The following is a 15,003-nucleotide window of genomic DNA, read 5'->3' as shown; positions in this document are numbered from 1 at the left end:
AGAGGGAGCTGAAGGAGGAAGTTGGGAGTAGCACCCAGGCAGAGAAAGGAGTGCCCAGTTCAGGACAGATTGATAGGCACAAAAGGTGCCTGGGGCAGCACTTCTCAGTCTCCCTCCTGTGTTGAATCAGAACCCATGTGGAGTGTTTCAGAGGTAGTGCTATAGAGTTCCTTGGTCTAAGGTTCAGCCCCTGCATGACCTGGTGACCTGAGCCCAGGACACACTGAAGCCAGATGTTTCACCAGACTGCTGTCTCACTTTGAGTTATCAGAAGAACCCACTCCCAGGCTCATTTCCAGGTGAGCCTGCCCAGGTACCTTTGGGCAAATTGTAGTCAAATTAGTATGGGGTACCTGTGACCAGATGTACCTTGCACGAGGACCCAGCCAGATGCCCCACACAGTTCTCCCTGCCCCCACCGGGACTGCTCCAAGGTGAAAAGTGTCAGGGACATTTAATTATCCACCATATAGCTCTGTGGGCCCACCATTTATACAGTGTGTCCGTAAAGTCATGGTGCACTTTTGACTGGTCACAGGAAAGCAACAAAAGATAGAAATGTGAAATCTGCACCAAATAAAAGGAAAACTCTCAGTTTCATACCTATTCAGTGCAGTTCGATGCGGGCTCACGCACAGATTTTTTAGAGCTCCTTAGGTAGCTATCCCATATAGCCTCTACACAGCCTCCTCAGTGACTGATGGCCTACCAGAATGGGGTTTCTCCACCAAACTGCCGGTTTCCTTCAACTGCTTATCCCACCAAGTAATGTTATTCCTATGTGGTGGCGCTTCGTTATAAACGCACCCATGTTCACGTTGCACAGATTCGAATTTAGCGAGCCACAGAACACACTGAACTTTCCTCTGTACCATCCACATCTCCGACTGGCATGGCCGTGGGCTGCTCTGCTGTATACACGGTGTTATGTCATTATCTGCACATGCGCACATGCTGCCACATCATCCTACAGAAACTAGGAGGGTTTTCCTTTTATTTGGTGAAGATTTCACATTTCCATCGTCTTTTGTTGCTTTCCTGTGACCGGTCAAAAGTGCACCATGACTTTACGGACACAATGTATATAGCATCTGCTCTATACAAACCCTCCCCCTTCCCCTCCCAGACGTCACCCTTCCTTGGCTCTGATAGGGGTACAGGGACCCCAGAGAGCAGCGAGCCTTCTCTACAGGGTTGGGCTGGGACAGTCCAGTTAAGTCCTGGCCCCATGCAGCTGGGGCCAGTCCACTGGGCCCAGGGGCCATCAGTGCTGCATCAGGCACTCAAGCATTTTTCCAGGATCAGGTTGTCCAAGTGTGGGAGCTCTAGACACATAAAGCTAGGTGATGTCAGGCCACAGAGACACAAGTGCCTCAGTATTTCCCTTTCCCTACCTCCCCCTAATTAATGGGTGTTTGCAAGGGGCCTGGGCCTCTCTTCCCAACTGGTGTATGTGAGAGGGTTGCAGACAGACACTCAAAGATGAATTGGGGAGGCATTCCTTGTTTTCTTGTCTCCACCCATGCACTCCCACAATTGGGACTGCAAAAGTTCGTGAGTGGATCTGTGGTAAGTTGGCTTCTGGATTTTGATCTCTGGCTTAAGCACAACCCCTGCCCCTGGAGCTACCACTAGCACCCTCATGCCCCTCACCCAATCCCTGCAGATTTCCTTCTGGGAGACTCAAGGCTGTAGTGGTTTTGGGCATCCAAGTGGCAAGGAGGAAAACATGGTCATTCATGAAGTGATCACATGGATATGGTTGCATAGGTGATATCTGGCACATCCCAGGTGCAGACAGCCCTGCCTGGCTGTGCTCCACCCTCGATCCAGCACCACCATCCATCTGCACCCACTGGCCTGGAGGACCACACACCACCCTTTTCTGCCTCCCTACCCGCCACCAGGCCAGGACTTTGGAGAGGAGGGGGGAGGGCTCACCTTGTGTTGGAGTTCTGTCAAAAAATCAAGACAGGCCCTGGCCGGTTGGCTCAGCGGTAGAGCGTCGGCCTAGCGTGCGGAGGACCCGGGTTCGATTCCCGGCCAGGGCACACAGGAGAAGCGCCCATTTGCTTCTCCACCCCTCCGCCGCGCTTTCCTCTCTGGCTCTCTCTTCCCCTCCCGCAGCCAAGGCTCCATTGGAGCAAAGATGGCCCGGGCGCTGGGGATGGCTCTGTGGCCTCTGCCTCAGGCGCTAGAGTGGCTCTGGTCGCAATATGGCGACGCCCAGGATGGGCAGAGCATCGCCCCCTGGTGGGCAGAGCATTGCCCCTGGTGGGCGTGCCGGGTGGATCCCGGTCGGGCGCATGCGGGAGTCTGTCTGACTGTCTCTCCCCGTTTCCAGCTTGAGAAAAATGAAGAAAAAAAAAAAAAAAAATCAAGACAGCCTGACCTGGTGGTGGTGCAATGGATAGAGCATCAACCTGGGACTCTAATGACCCAGGTTCAAAACCCCAAGGTCGCCGGCTTGACCATGGGATCATAGATATGACACCATGATCACTGGCTTGAGCAAGGGGTCACTGGCTCAGCTGGAGCCACCCTCCCCCATGGTCAAAGCATGTATGAGTAAGCAATCAATAAACTAAAGTGCTGCAACTACCAGTTGATGCTTTTCGTCTCTCCCTCTTCTTGTTCTCTGTCCCTGTCTGTCTCACGCCCTTAAAAAAAAAAAAATCAAGACAGGGCCCCAGTTAGTCCTAAGTTGGGGGCCCAAGCAGTGCCTGTGGCCCCCAGGCTCCTCCACTGGGGTACATCCATGCCACTGGGACATATCCATCATGAGAGGACTCTCTTAAGTTCTGTCCACAGGCCTACCACCCACTCGGGGCAGGGCTAAGATCAGCCTCTGTGGTGAGGGACCCTTTAACCAGGATGATCTGTCCCCCTTGTACCACTAGCTGAGCTCAGAGACCCTTGAGGGAGGAAGGGGCTGGGACCCTGAGCCAGGTCTTGCCTCCTGGTAGCTGCCTCCACACTCACCCTACTACAACTTCTGATAAAATTCATATTGGGTTTGGGAAGGGGGTACTTGTGCCAATTATTTCCACAATGACTCACATGAAAAAGAGGCACTGCACAGCTGTCTTCCAGTGCACTGACGACCTGTGGGGATTTGGGGCATAGATGTGGTGTGGCCTCAAATTCAGAGAGCCAGTCATGTCCACCCCATCATCCTACCCAGGTGATGAAAGGCAGGAAGGAGGCGGAGGAGAGGCCTCTTAGGGAGACCCTTGGACCTCATGGACAGTGGGGGCCACGGCACACCACCGCACCTGAGCCTTACTCGTAGTTGTAGCCAAAGCACAAAAAATGTGTAAGTCCATCCACCTGCTGCAGGAGACAGCCTCATATTGAAAGATACCTGCAACACATGAGAGATGGCCTCTCAGCCTCAGAGCCCCTAAACTGTTACCCCTGTGCCCCATGGCCTGGAAAGAGGTTAACTCGCCAGTGATGCTGACAATAAATGAGGCCTGTAGGTGGGGACAAGAGTATGAAGGGCACCTTCTTAGCAAGGCCAGCCTGTCCCCCACTGCAGCCCTCCCTCTCAGGCCTGCCCAAGGCTCAGGGTCTGTCCATCAGTCACTTGGAGTGGTCCCTAGCCTGGAATGGAGTGACTACAGGGCAGGGTGGCAGCTATACACCTGGTCCAAACTGGTTGGGGAAGGTGGCAAGAAGCGAGAGATGAGATTTATCTTTCAAGGGTCCCTGCTGGTGCCCACAGTATGGAAGGGGTCCCTTCCCCCAGGGAGATGCCCTGTCCCCGGATTTCTGTCCAGTCCTATGCAGGCTGCAGGCTCTGAGTTCTAATGCCCTGATGCCCTATCCACATCACTCCAGCCCCAGTCACGCCCTGGCTGGGTCCGCCTATAAGGGGATTCTGAAATACTCCTGTAACCATGGATCCCCCAAGGTATACCCCTCCCTCAACCCTCACTAGCTCACTTTCAATGACGGCATTCTTTCTTGACCCACACCCACTCCTAGAAGATGGCTTGGAGCTCTTTGGGGAAATACCCTGATGGGGTGAAGCAGGAGAAGGTAAGTCAGGTTCCAGCAGTGGGTGAACCGGAGTGTTTTGGAGCGGATGGGCCTCCCCCTTGCCCGGGAAATACATCTTCCCCTAATACAGATGATCCGTCTTTTGGTACACAGCATTTGCCACTTGGTCCAGCTTTTCCTAGGAAGGGGTCGGGAGGAGGAGGCGGGTGAGAGGCCCGGGCGGGATCCCCGCACCCCCTGATCTCCACGAGGATGGCCAGGTGCAGCTTCTTCATCGTGTCCTGGCTCCAGTCGGTGAGCAGCAAGCCCGACACGGGTATCCCGCCTACCCATCGGGATTTGATGGCGGTAGAACTTCGAGAAGTTGCCGTGGCAGTACAGGCAGCCGCAGGCCAGCGCAGCCATCAAGCCCAGAAACAGCAGAGACACGTACCTACACCTCCCGCGCCACGGCTCTCTGCTGATCACCAACCGAATGCGCACTTTGAACCCCGGGATGCACCTCTGCACCGTCCCCGGCGCAAACCCAGCCCCACTACGGACATCGGAGGGCGCTAGCTCGGCCTGTTGGCCCCTCCCACGAGCCGCCACTCCCAAAAACTTTCCACTCCCCGGAGTGGCCCCGCCCTCAGATCGCACCCAGTCCTGGCGCCCACAGCGGGTGCAATCACCTCCTTCCAGGCCGGCCCCTGCTCGAGGTTCTGCCTCGCAATCCCAGCACAGCAGAAACTACGATCCTATCCTTCGAACCGCGGGCACTAACCAATGGCATCACGGCCCTCCCCCGGTTACCAAGCAGCATAGAGCGCGGATGCTTAATGCGACCTCTCTCAGTTTATACCTCCGTCCACCAGTCCCGCTTCCGGGGAGGCCTCGGCCTGTAGCGGAAGTAGGTCCGGCCGGGCGGGGTCGGGGCCGGGCGGTCCCTCCGCAGTGTTCCTCCGCGGCGGGAGGCGACGCCTGCGCTAGTGGACGGCGGGTGATTCTGGACGGTGGTTTGGGGACGAAGACAGAGGACGGAGGCGAACGCTGACCGGCCAGTCGGTGTGAGGAGGTAAGTGGGTTCTCGGAAGGATGAACGCGTGCGGCGTACAGCTGAAGACCTCGGGGGGCTTGGGGGGAAAGCGGGAGATCAGAGTTCTCGTCCCTCAGGATGATCGAACTCGGACGGCGGGAAGGGAGTTGTGAGCCCTCGTTCGAGTTCGTGGCTACAGATGTCATTTTGGAGCCAAACCCCGGCCGTGTTACTAACAATCGCTAGACCCCAGCCACTGGTTTGAATCAAATCTGCAGGATTTCAGGGCTCCCAAACCACGGGGAGTCGGTTTTTTAGAAGCACGCTTCTTGCTTCCTGATTCCCGGAGTCACTGAGCACTGGGCAAAGGCTGAATGGGAGGTATTGGCAGTGGACTCACTGCCCATTGAAGGGACTTAGCAACTCCGTCTCTGCACTGGCTGGTGGGCTTGGGCTGGAATTTGGTTTTAAGTGACCATGTATTTTATAAAATGTTACTGAAAGAGAAAGAGAGGGAAAGTGGTTTGAAAATACAGAAAGTCACAAAGCAGAAAATAAATCATGGGTGATCTACCACCCAGGGAACTAGTGTTAATTTTGGGGGTAATATTCTGGACTTTTTTTTTTTAATTGATTTTAGCGGAGAGGAAGGGGGGGAGAGAGGGACAGGAGAATCGATCCATTCCTGTAGATGCCCTGACCCGGGATTGAACCTGCAACCTCCGCTTCTGGCCAATGCTCACCAAAGGAGCTGTCCAGCCAGGGCTGCACTGCACATTTTCAAAGCACATAGTCGGGTAAATTTTGAATATGTCGCGCATGCACTTCTGCATATTTCACAGCCCAGGGCCTGTCTGTACTCTCTGGTTTTGGACTTGCTGGTGTTACACTGGCCTCTAGGCAGCCGCTTTTTCATCTTTCCCTTCACCCAACACCCTCCCTTCACCCAACATAAAGGGGCTCATATCAGCCCATTTTACAGACTCAGTGCTGAGCCCTGAACCCCATGCCCCTCCACCTTGACATATTAAGGAATGAGTGACTTTTTCTCCATGTGTTTACGGTAGCCTGTGCATGTTATCAGAACTCATTAAAGGAGTGTATTGAGTATTGAGTGAGAACACAGCAATTGGAAGTCCTGGCTGCCATGTCCCCTATCTGCGCCCAGGGCATCCTGCTTCTCTCCTTTCCCAGGGAAGGCATCTTTTGTTTTTTTACCCAGATCCTGCTCTGATGGCTGTCTTTCTTTTTCTTGGGGTCTGAATAGACACCCACTTCAACACCAGTCCCATTGCTTCTGTCTTCTGACAGGTGGGTTTTCCCCTCTTTTAAAACATTCTGGAGCTGAGCTGTCCAGGGCAACAGCCACTGGCCATATGTGGTTAGTGAGCCCTTGAAACATGGCTGGATTAAATTAGGACCTCTATACATGCAAAATGCACACCAGATCACAGAGACTTGTATGTTTTTAAAAAGCAGAATATCTCAATTTTTTTTCCATATTTCTTAGGTATTAAAATGATATTTTGTTGCCATTAAGTTAAATAGAATATATTGTGAATATTGATTTCACCTATTTCTTTTCATGTTCTTTTCAAAGTAGCTACTGGAAAATTTGAAATTAAGCATGGCGCACATTATATTTCTAGTGCCTTGCCTGACCAGGCGGTGGCGCAGTGGATAGAGCGTCGGACTGGGATGCAGACGACCCAGGTTCGAGACCCCGAGGTCGCCAGCTTGAGCGTGGGCTCATCTGGTTTGACCAAAAGCTCACCAGCTTGAACCCAAGGTCGCTGGCTCCAGCAGGGGGTTACTCGGTCTGCTGAAGGCCCGCGGTCAAGGCACGTATGAGAAAGCAATCAATGAACAACTAAGGTGTTGCAACGTGCAATGAAAAACTAATGATTGATGCTTCTCATCTCTCTCTGTTCCTGTCTGTCTGTCCCTGTTTATCCCTCTCTCTGACTCACTCTATGTCGCTGTAAAAAAAAATATATATATATATTTCTAGTGCCTTCCATGGTGTTTATTTCTGCAAATGTATGTTCAACTCTTGCTCCCCTAAACTTCGTGGTTTTCTGCTTCCTGTTTGTGGCTTTAGTAATTTCTTCAAAGTGGTGAGCTACTTAAATAATTTAGCCAAATGCTTGGTGTGTTGTAATTGGTGAATTAATGTTAGCTACATTTTTTTTTTTTAATTAAATGAGAGGCAGGGAGGCAGAGACAGACTTCGGCATGCACCCCAACCAGGATCCACCCGGCAAGCCCCCTACCAGGTGATGCTCTGCCCATTTGGAGTTTCTGCTCAGTTGCTCCGCAACCAAACTATTTTGGTATCTGAGGTGAGGCCATGGAGCCATCCTCAGCACCCAGGGGCCAACTTTGCTCAAACCATTCGAGCCATGGCTGCAGGAGGTGAAGAGAGAGAGAGAGAGAGAGAAAGAGAGAAAGAGAGAGAAAGAGTTGGGAGGGTGCATGAGGAAGCAGATGATCGCTTCTGTGTGCCCTGACCAGGAATCAAACCCAGGACTTCCACACGCTGGGCAGATGCTCTACCACTGAGCCAACCGGCCAGGGCCTACGAATTTTTTAATAGACTACTTTTCAGAGTAGTTTTGGTCTCATGGCATAACTGAGCAGAAAGCATAGAGATTTCCCATTACCTTCTACCCTCACGTATGCACAGCCTCTTCCACTGTCAGCCTTCCATACTAGATAGAGCAGGACATTTGTTGCTAGGATGAACCTTCACTGACACATCACTATTACTACAAATCCATGGTTGACATAAGGGTTCATTATTTATGTTGTACGTTCTGTGGATTGGGACAAATGTATAGTGACATGTGTCTACTATGACAGTGTCACACAATAGTGTCACTGTCCTAAAAATCTTTGTGTTTCACCTATTTATTCCTCCCTTCCCCAACCCCTGGCACCCACCAAACCTTTTAATGTCTGTGTAGTTCTGCCTTTTTACAGAATGTCCTAGAGTTGGAGTCAGTGTCACCTTCATAGACAAGTACTCTTTTTCTTAGTCATGTGCATTTACAGTTCCTCATGTCTTTTCATGGCTGATAGCTTTTTTTTTCTTTTTTTTTCTTTTTTTGTATTTTTCTGAAGCTGGAAACAGGGATTGACAGTCAGACAGACTCCCGCATGCGCCCAACCGGGATCCACTCGGCACGCCCACCAGGGGGGGATGCTCTGCCCACCAGGGGGCGATGCTCTGCCCCTCCGGGGCCTCGCTCTTTTGCGACCAGAGCCACTCCAGCGCCTGGGGCAGAGGCCAAGGAGCCATCCCCAGCGCCCAGGCCATCTTTGCTCCAATGGAGCCTCGGCCACGGGAGGGGAAGAGAGAGACAGAGAGGAAGGAGAGGGGGAGGGGTGGAGAAGCAGATGGGCCCTTCTCCTGTGTGCCTTGGCCGGGAATCGAACCCGGGATTTCTGCACGCCAGGCCGACGCTCCATCACTGAGCCAACTGGCCAGGGCCGATAGCTTATTTTTTTATCAGTGCCTCCCTAAAAGAGAGTTCTTTATTGTCTTTGTATCTCCTACAAAGCTGAGCTCAGTGTTCTTCATGCACCACATGGCCCAACTGTGACCAGCTAAAATCTAAGCCCCCTCTGTCTCTCTTTTTCTCAGGGGATTTGAAGAAGTTCCTGAACTTTATAGACAATTCATCTTCTAAAAAGTTTAGGGCTGGCTGTTTTTTATGTGGAAATGCTCTGAGGCTGAGCTCTTAAGTTCACGGAAAAGTCGGTCATTAATCATCTTCTGGGAGTTGTTCTCACATCTCCAAAGCTTCATAAAATGGAGGTTTAACTAAATCCCCCAGCAGGGGCTGGGAAGTTGGGTTCTTACTCTGGGAAGTTCCAGACATACCCCAGCTGGTGATCTCTGTTTCTGATTTCCTGGAATTTCACAGTTCAGATAGCTTAAGCGAAAAGGGGAAGATGACTTGAGAAACTGAATTCTGGGAGGGGCAGGGTTACTCCTGTGGCCCAAGTGCCCAGTAAGATATTTGGGACTGGTCACTCTGTAGGAGGCCATCCTGGGCACTGTGAGGTGTTGAGCAGCATCCCTGGCTCCCATCCACTCAGTGCTAGGAACACCCATAGTGTGACAAACACAGACTTTGCTTGGTGTCCCCTGGGGGCAGGACCACCCCATGTGAGAGCCACAGCTGTAGCTGATTTGCTGAGAGCTCTTCACAGCACCCCGGAGAGAGTATGACCCTTGAGTGGATGGCTCAGAGCTGTGACTCCTTTCATTTATTACCTCCTGCCTGTGAGGTCTGTGCACAGTCCAGTTCATATCCGAGGATCTCGATGTTAAAAGGAAGCATGGACAGCCAACAAGGGGCATCGGTGTAGATGGGAGTTCAGGGGGTGCTCTTTCATGTGTCCTGCCCTTCCTGACATGCCTCTGGTCTGTGAAGATGCAGTAGCATCTCCTGAAACTTCTGGCTGCATTGTCAGAAGAAGGCATAGCTCCTAAGTGGACATGTTAATGACCCATGGCCTCTCTCATGTTCCTCTCTGTCCCCCACGTGACATGGTTTTGTCAAACAAAACTGTATTTGTTCCTGTGGGAAACTGAAGCAGAGAAAGGATTTTGTTTTATTCTTTCTTTTTTTTAAGATTTTATTTATTGATTTTAGAGGAGAGAGAGAAAGGGAGATAGGAGCAGGAAGCATCAACTCATAGTAGTTACTTTTTGTATGCGCCTTGGCCAGTTCGAAACCTGGGGTTTTGAACCAGCAACCTCAGCATTCCAGGTCAGTGCTTTATCCACTGAGCCACCACAGGTCAGGCAGAAGGGTTTTTTGTGTTGTTGTTGTGTTGTGTTTTGTTTTGTTTTGTTTTACAGAGACAGAGAGAGAGTCAGAGAGAGGGATAGACAGGAACGGAGAGAGATGAGAAGTATCAATCATTAGTTTTTCGTTGCAACACCTTAGTTGTTCATTGATTGCTTTCTCATATGTGCCTTGACTGCAGGCCTTCAGCAGACCGAATGACCCCTTGCTCGAGCCAGCAACCTTGGGTCCAAGCTGGTGAGCTTTGCTTAAACCAGATGAGCCCGCGCTCAAGCTGGCGACCTCGGAGTCTCGAACCTGGGTCTTCCACATCCCAGTCTGACGCTCTATCCACTGCGCCACTGCCTGGTCAGGCTGTGTTGTTCTTTTTGATTGATTTTAGGGAAGAATTGGCTGGCAGGGGGGAGGGGTTGGGGAGGAGAAGCATTCATTTGTTGTTCCACTTATTTGTGTACTCATTGATCACTTCCTGTATGTACACTGAATGGGGATTGTGTCCTGCAACCTTGGTGTTTGGGGATTACACTCCAATCAACTGAGCTAACTTGGCCAGGGCCTGAGAGAGGAGCTCTTTTTTATTTAATTATTTTTTAAAATTTTTTAAGACTTTATTCATTTTAGAGAGGAAAGAGAGAGTTTGAAATAGAGAGAGAGAGAGAAGGAGAGGAGCAGGGAGCATCAACTCCCATACGTTCCTTGACCAGGCAAGCCCAGGGTTTCGAACTGGTGGCCTCAGTGTTCTAGGTCGACGCTTTATGTACTGTGCCACCATAGGTCAAGACGAGAGGAGTTCTTTATTAGGTGCGGGATACTGGTCCATGCACACCCTAGCCCCTCTCTGTCTTGGTGGAGCAGAGCAGAGGTGGGGATGTAGGAATGCCCGATTCAGATCCCAGCCCACTTCCATGTGCTGTGCGCTCTTTACTCCTGCCCTGCGGAGGATCTTTTCTGCCTCTCCCAGCTGCTGGTGGCTTACTGGCAGTCCTTGTTATCTCTGAGCTTATAGACACATCACTCACATCTGCCTCCATCATCACATGACCATCTTTTCTGTGTGTCTGTGTCCAAATCTTCTTTTTTTTTTTTTAATTTTAATTTTAATTTTTTATTATTATTTTTTTTAAGGTTGGGCTTAGGAGGACTTCTTTTTTTTAATATTTTATTTATTCATTATAGAGAGGAGAGAGAGAGAGAGAGAGAGAGAGAGAGAGAGAGAGAGAGAGAGAGAAGGAGGGGGGGAGGAGCAGGAAGCATCAACTCCCATATGTGCCTTGACCAGGTAAGCCCAGGGTTTTGAACCGGCAACCTCAGCGTTTCCAGGTTGACGCTTTATCCACTGCGCCACCACAGGTCAGGCCTAAATCTTCTTCTTTTAAGAACATGTGTCCTTGTATTAGGGCCACCCTACTCCAGTGTGACCTTACCTTAATTATAACACCTGCAGAGATCCCATTTCCAAAGTTTCATTCACAGTTACTGGGGGTCAGGATTTTTAAAAAAAATTATTTTTTTTTTTTACAGAGTCAGAGAGAGGGATAGACAGGGACAGACAGACAGGAACGGAGAGAGATGAGAAGCATCAATTGCCAGTTTTTCGTTGCAACACCTTAGTTGTTCATTGATTGCTTTCTCATATGTGCCTTGACCGTGGGCCTTCAGCAGACCGAGTACCCCCTTGCTCAAGCCAGCGACCTTGGGCTCAAGCTGGTGAGCTTTTGCTCAAACCAGATGAGCCCGTGCTCAAGCTGGCAACCTTGGGGTCTCGAACCTGGGTTTTCCATATCCCCAGTCCGACACTCTATCCACTGCGCCACCGCCTGGTCAGGCCCAGGGGTCAGGATTTAAACATATCTTTTGGGGGGACACGATTCAACCTTTAACAGAGGGTGGAGAGTGACTACTGATAGACACACTGTCTTTTGGGGTGATTGGAATGTTGTAGAATTGGGGATGGTTGCATACCCTGAGTTTACTAAAATCATAGATTGATTTGTGTACTTTAAAGGGGTAGAATTTACGGATGTAAATTATATGTCGATAGGACTGGAATCTATGGGACCTCTCAACAGCACCTGGTCTGGAAGCAGCCCCTACAAACTTTACTTCATGCCTTTGTACAATACATGTTGGAGAACATCACCCACAAAACCAAGACATGAACTTAAAAGGCCAACAAAATACAAATCCCCACCCTATGCAGGGGAAGGCCCAAAGCCAATCTTGCAAGTACCCTGTAGGATAGCATGGGCCTTCCCACACAGGGCGCTGTGGTGATATTTAAAAATGAATGTTAGGATGGTGGGAGACTGTGCTGGGGCAGACTTTGGGCCACAAACATCTTCCAGCTAAACACTTGGACTGCTGGCCTGAACCTAGGGACTGATCTCCCAGATTGGGGCCTGTCCCTCCAGCCCCACCCCCACCACCAGGTTAGGGCAGTGTCCCCAAGATGATGGCACTGTTAGTAGCTGAGGCAGGATGAAGGCACCGGAAGGAAGTGGCAATGGGCCAGGCTCTGCCGCACCGCACAACGCCTCTGTGGCTTAGAGGAACTATGTTTTGTTTTGAGGAAAAAAATGGGGGAGAGGAGTGGGCATATGTTGGGTCAGAAAAGTTGTACTCTTGTATCATTCTAGAAGCTTCTAGGTGCCACACACATGTCATCTGTGAAAACAACTAGGGAGTCAGGAGAGCCCTTAGCATTGAATTCTGAGAAGGTTATCCAAACCCTTCCCCATGCCAGCGCCCTTTGGGGGGTTCTAAAAATAGCAAGGAGAAAGGCCCCTGGCAGCTGTAATAGGACCAGCAATATGGATTGGTCCTTGGCCAGCAACCTCTCTACCATGGGATGTGTGTTTGTGATACAATGTTGTTTGCCTTTAGACGAGAACTCTGATAGAAAGTTTTTCAGAAAATCATTGCTTCCACTTAAAAAAAACTTCCTACCTTCTGAAAAGAGTCAGAAAGGTAAGGAGGAGCCTTGCAAGCCCCTTCTGCTGCCCTGCCCTATTTTCCAGAACCATCTGGGCAGTGGCATGAGAGGATGTGGACAAAGACAAGGTGGCCTGCCTGGTGGGGGCAGTGGGGCTACCACCTCCATGAGGCTTAGCTGGGCAGGTCTGTCACTGCGCCTGAGGTTCCTGTCTTCCCAGGTCTCGTAACCAGGTCACCAGGTGATGTTGACAAAGGTTAAATTCCCAAAGCCATCTCTAAAGAGGCCCCAAAATAAATAGAAGGCAATAACTGGGCACTAGGGGTCCAGATTTCATTGTGTTGGGATTTCCATCAGTGTGGAACGTTTGCTGCAAGATCAATAGGGACATGTGATAGAGGCCACTTGGGGGCTCTGTGGCCTGGTGTGGCCAACCCCACTCGGCTGGACGAGGGGTATAGCACCCCATTTTGTCTTCTCATTGCTAAGTGGGGCTGCCCTCACACCATGTGGAGGGGCATTTGGAGGCTGAAATAAGACCAAGGTTGTGAAATTGTCCCCATGGTGCCAGCAGGTGGTGGGCACGGGGAAGATGGCTGGCTGTTTTGTGTGGCCTGCAGGGGTTTCTTTCCCTTGACCTGCCGTCAGAGTGTCCTGGTAGTGCCTTGGTTTGCAGATTCATCACATGGGCAGGTGTGCGGGCCACTTGGGCAGTTAGCAGTCACAGGTAGTGCTGTGAGGCCCCTATTCAGTGTGTCCAGTGCACACACCCATGGCATAGAATGGGTCCTGGGCTGCCCAACCCTAGGGGACACAGCTAGTCTCTGAGACAAGGGTAGGGGAGGTGGCCTCTTAATCAGAGTCTCCTGGGGGGGAGGATCTGAGGCTGGGCCCCGTCCTGTCCTTCCATAACAGAGAGAAGCAGGCAAGAGGAGCGTTTATGGCTGGCTGCCTCTTTCCCTTCTTAGAAACACCACTTTCCCACCCTCCAGAGCCTGGGTGCCCAGGGCTCTGCCTACTCACCAAAACCAGGGAAGGGCGATGGTCCAGACTCTATGCTGGCATTGCAGAGGTCTTTGGTGAGGGAGAGACCAGCCTGGAGGGCACCTGGCACTGGATTTGGGATAAAACAGGTGGAAGCTGGAATAATGGACAGGTGGTGAGCAGAGGTGGATTTAATGGCGAGAGCACCAGGCATGCGCCCTGGGCCCCGACTTCTGAAAGGCCCCACAAAACCCCAACTTGACACTTTTTTCTAATGACACTGAGTTTGGTTTCATATGTGCATTTACAGTAAATAGAGGTGGTATGCAGGCAACAAGAGAGCACTGCGGAGTGCGATAGCTGGTGGTCGTTACCTTCCAAGGAGTCTGGGAGAAAAGATTACTCAGACATTTCAAAGGTATTAGCCTGGATACACAAGAACAGTAGGCTGGGCCCACTTAAGGTTAAGACTGACCCCCTGGCTGGGTATGTAGCTCAGTTGGTTAGAACATTGTCCTGAGCCTGACCAGGTGGTGGCGCAGTAGATGAGTGTTGGACTGGGATGTGGAGGACCCAGGTTCGAGACCCTGAGGTCGCCAGCTTGAGCACGGGCTCATCTGGTTTGAGCAAAGCTCATCAGCTTGGACCCAAGGTCGCTGACTCAAGTAAGGGGGTTACTGGGTCTGCTGAAGGCCCGCGGTCAAGGCACATATGAGAAAGCAATCAATGAACAGCTAAGGTGTTGCAACGAAAAACTAATAATTGATGCTTCTCATCTCTCTCCATTCCTGTTGTCTGTCCCTGTCTATCCTTCTCTCTGATTCTCTTTGTCTCTGTAAAAACAAAAAACAACATTGTCCTGATATACCAAAGCTGCATGTTCAATCCCCAGTCCTGGCACATAAAAGAATCAACCAGTGAATGTGTGAATAGGTGGAACAACAAATTGATGTTTCTCTGTCTCTCCTTTCTCTCTCTAAAATATATCAGTAAGTAAAATAAAAAGAGGCCCTGGCCGGTTGGCTCAGCGGTAGAGCGTCGGCCTGGCATGCGGGGGACCCTGGTTCGATTCCCGGCCAGGGCACACAGGAGAGGCGCCCATCTGCTTCTCCACACCCCCCCCTTTCTCTCTGTCTCTCTCTTCCCCTCCCGCAGCCAAGGCTCCATTGGAGCAAAGATGGCCCGGGTGCTGGGGATGGCTCCTTGGCCTCTGCCCCAGGCACTAGAGTGGCTCTGGTCGCGGCAGA

At 51.1% G+C, this 15,003-nt stretch overlaps 2 protein-coding genes across 3 annotated transcripts in view; one reads left to right on the top strand and one right to left on the bottom strand.

Annotated features, from left to right (window-relative positions):
• Positions 1-3,056: 3,056 nt before the first annotated feature.
• IZUMO4 (IZUMO family member 4) lies at positions 3,057-4,626 on the bottom strand. The gene is given in 8 exon segments (XM_066360195.1): positions 3,057-3,105; positions 3,287-3,309; positions 3,312-3,364; positions 3,949-3,970; positions 3,972-4,021; positions 4,108-4,183; positions 4,221-4,347; positions 4,349-4,626. Coding segments are annotated over 8 exon segments (462 nt in total). The 5' UTR covers positions 4,411-4,626.
• Positions 4,627-4,672: 46 nt separating this feature from the next.
• MOB3A (MOB kinase activator 3A) overlaps positions 4,673-15,003 on the top strand; it is a 19,011-nt gene continuing 8,680 nt past the window's right edge. Inside the window, exons 1-2 of one of the 2 annotated variants that reach the window (XM_066342840.1) lie at positions 4,673-5,059; positions 6,243-6,331. The gene's annotated coding sequence lies outside the window, so the exon portion shown is untranslated. The remainder of the gene's footprint in view (positions 5,060-6,242; positions 6,332-15,003) is intronic. The other variant, XM_066342832.1, reaches the window with a different exon arrangement.

The sequence above is a fragment of the Saccopteryx leptura genome, chromosome 1 (genome assembly GCF_036850995.1).
Source record: "Saccopteryx leptura isolate mSacLep1 chromosome 1, mSacLep1_pri_phased_curated, whole genome shotgun sequence".
NCBI classification, from domain to species: domain Eukaryota; kingdom Metazoa; phylum Chordata; class Mammalia; order Chiroptera; family Emballonuridae; genus Saccopteryx; species Saccopteryx leptura.
This window is presented reverse-complemented; position numbering and strand designations above follow the sequence as displayed.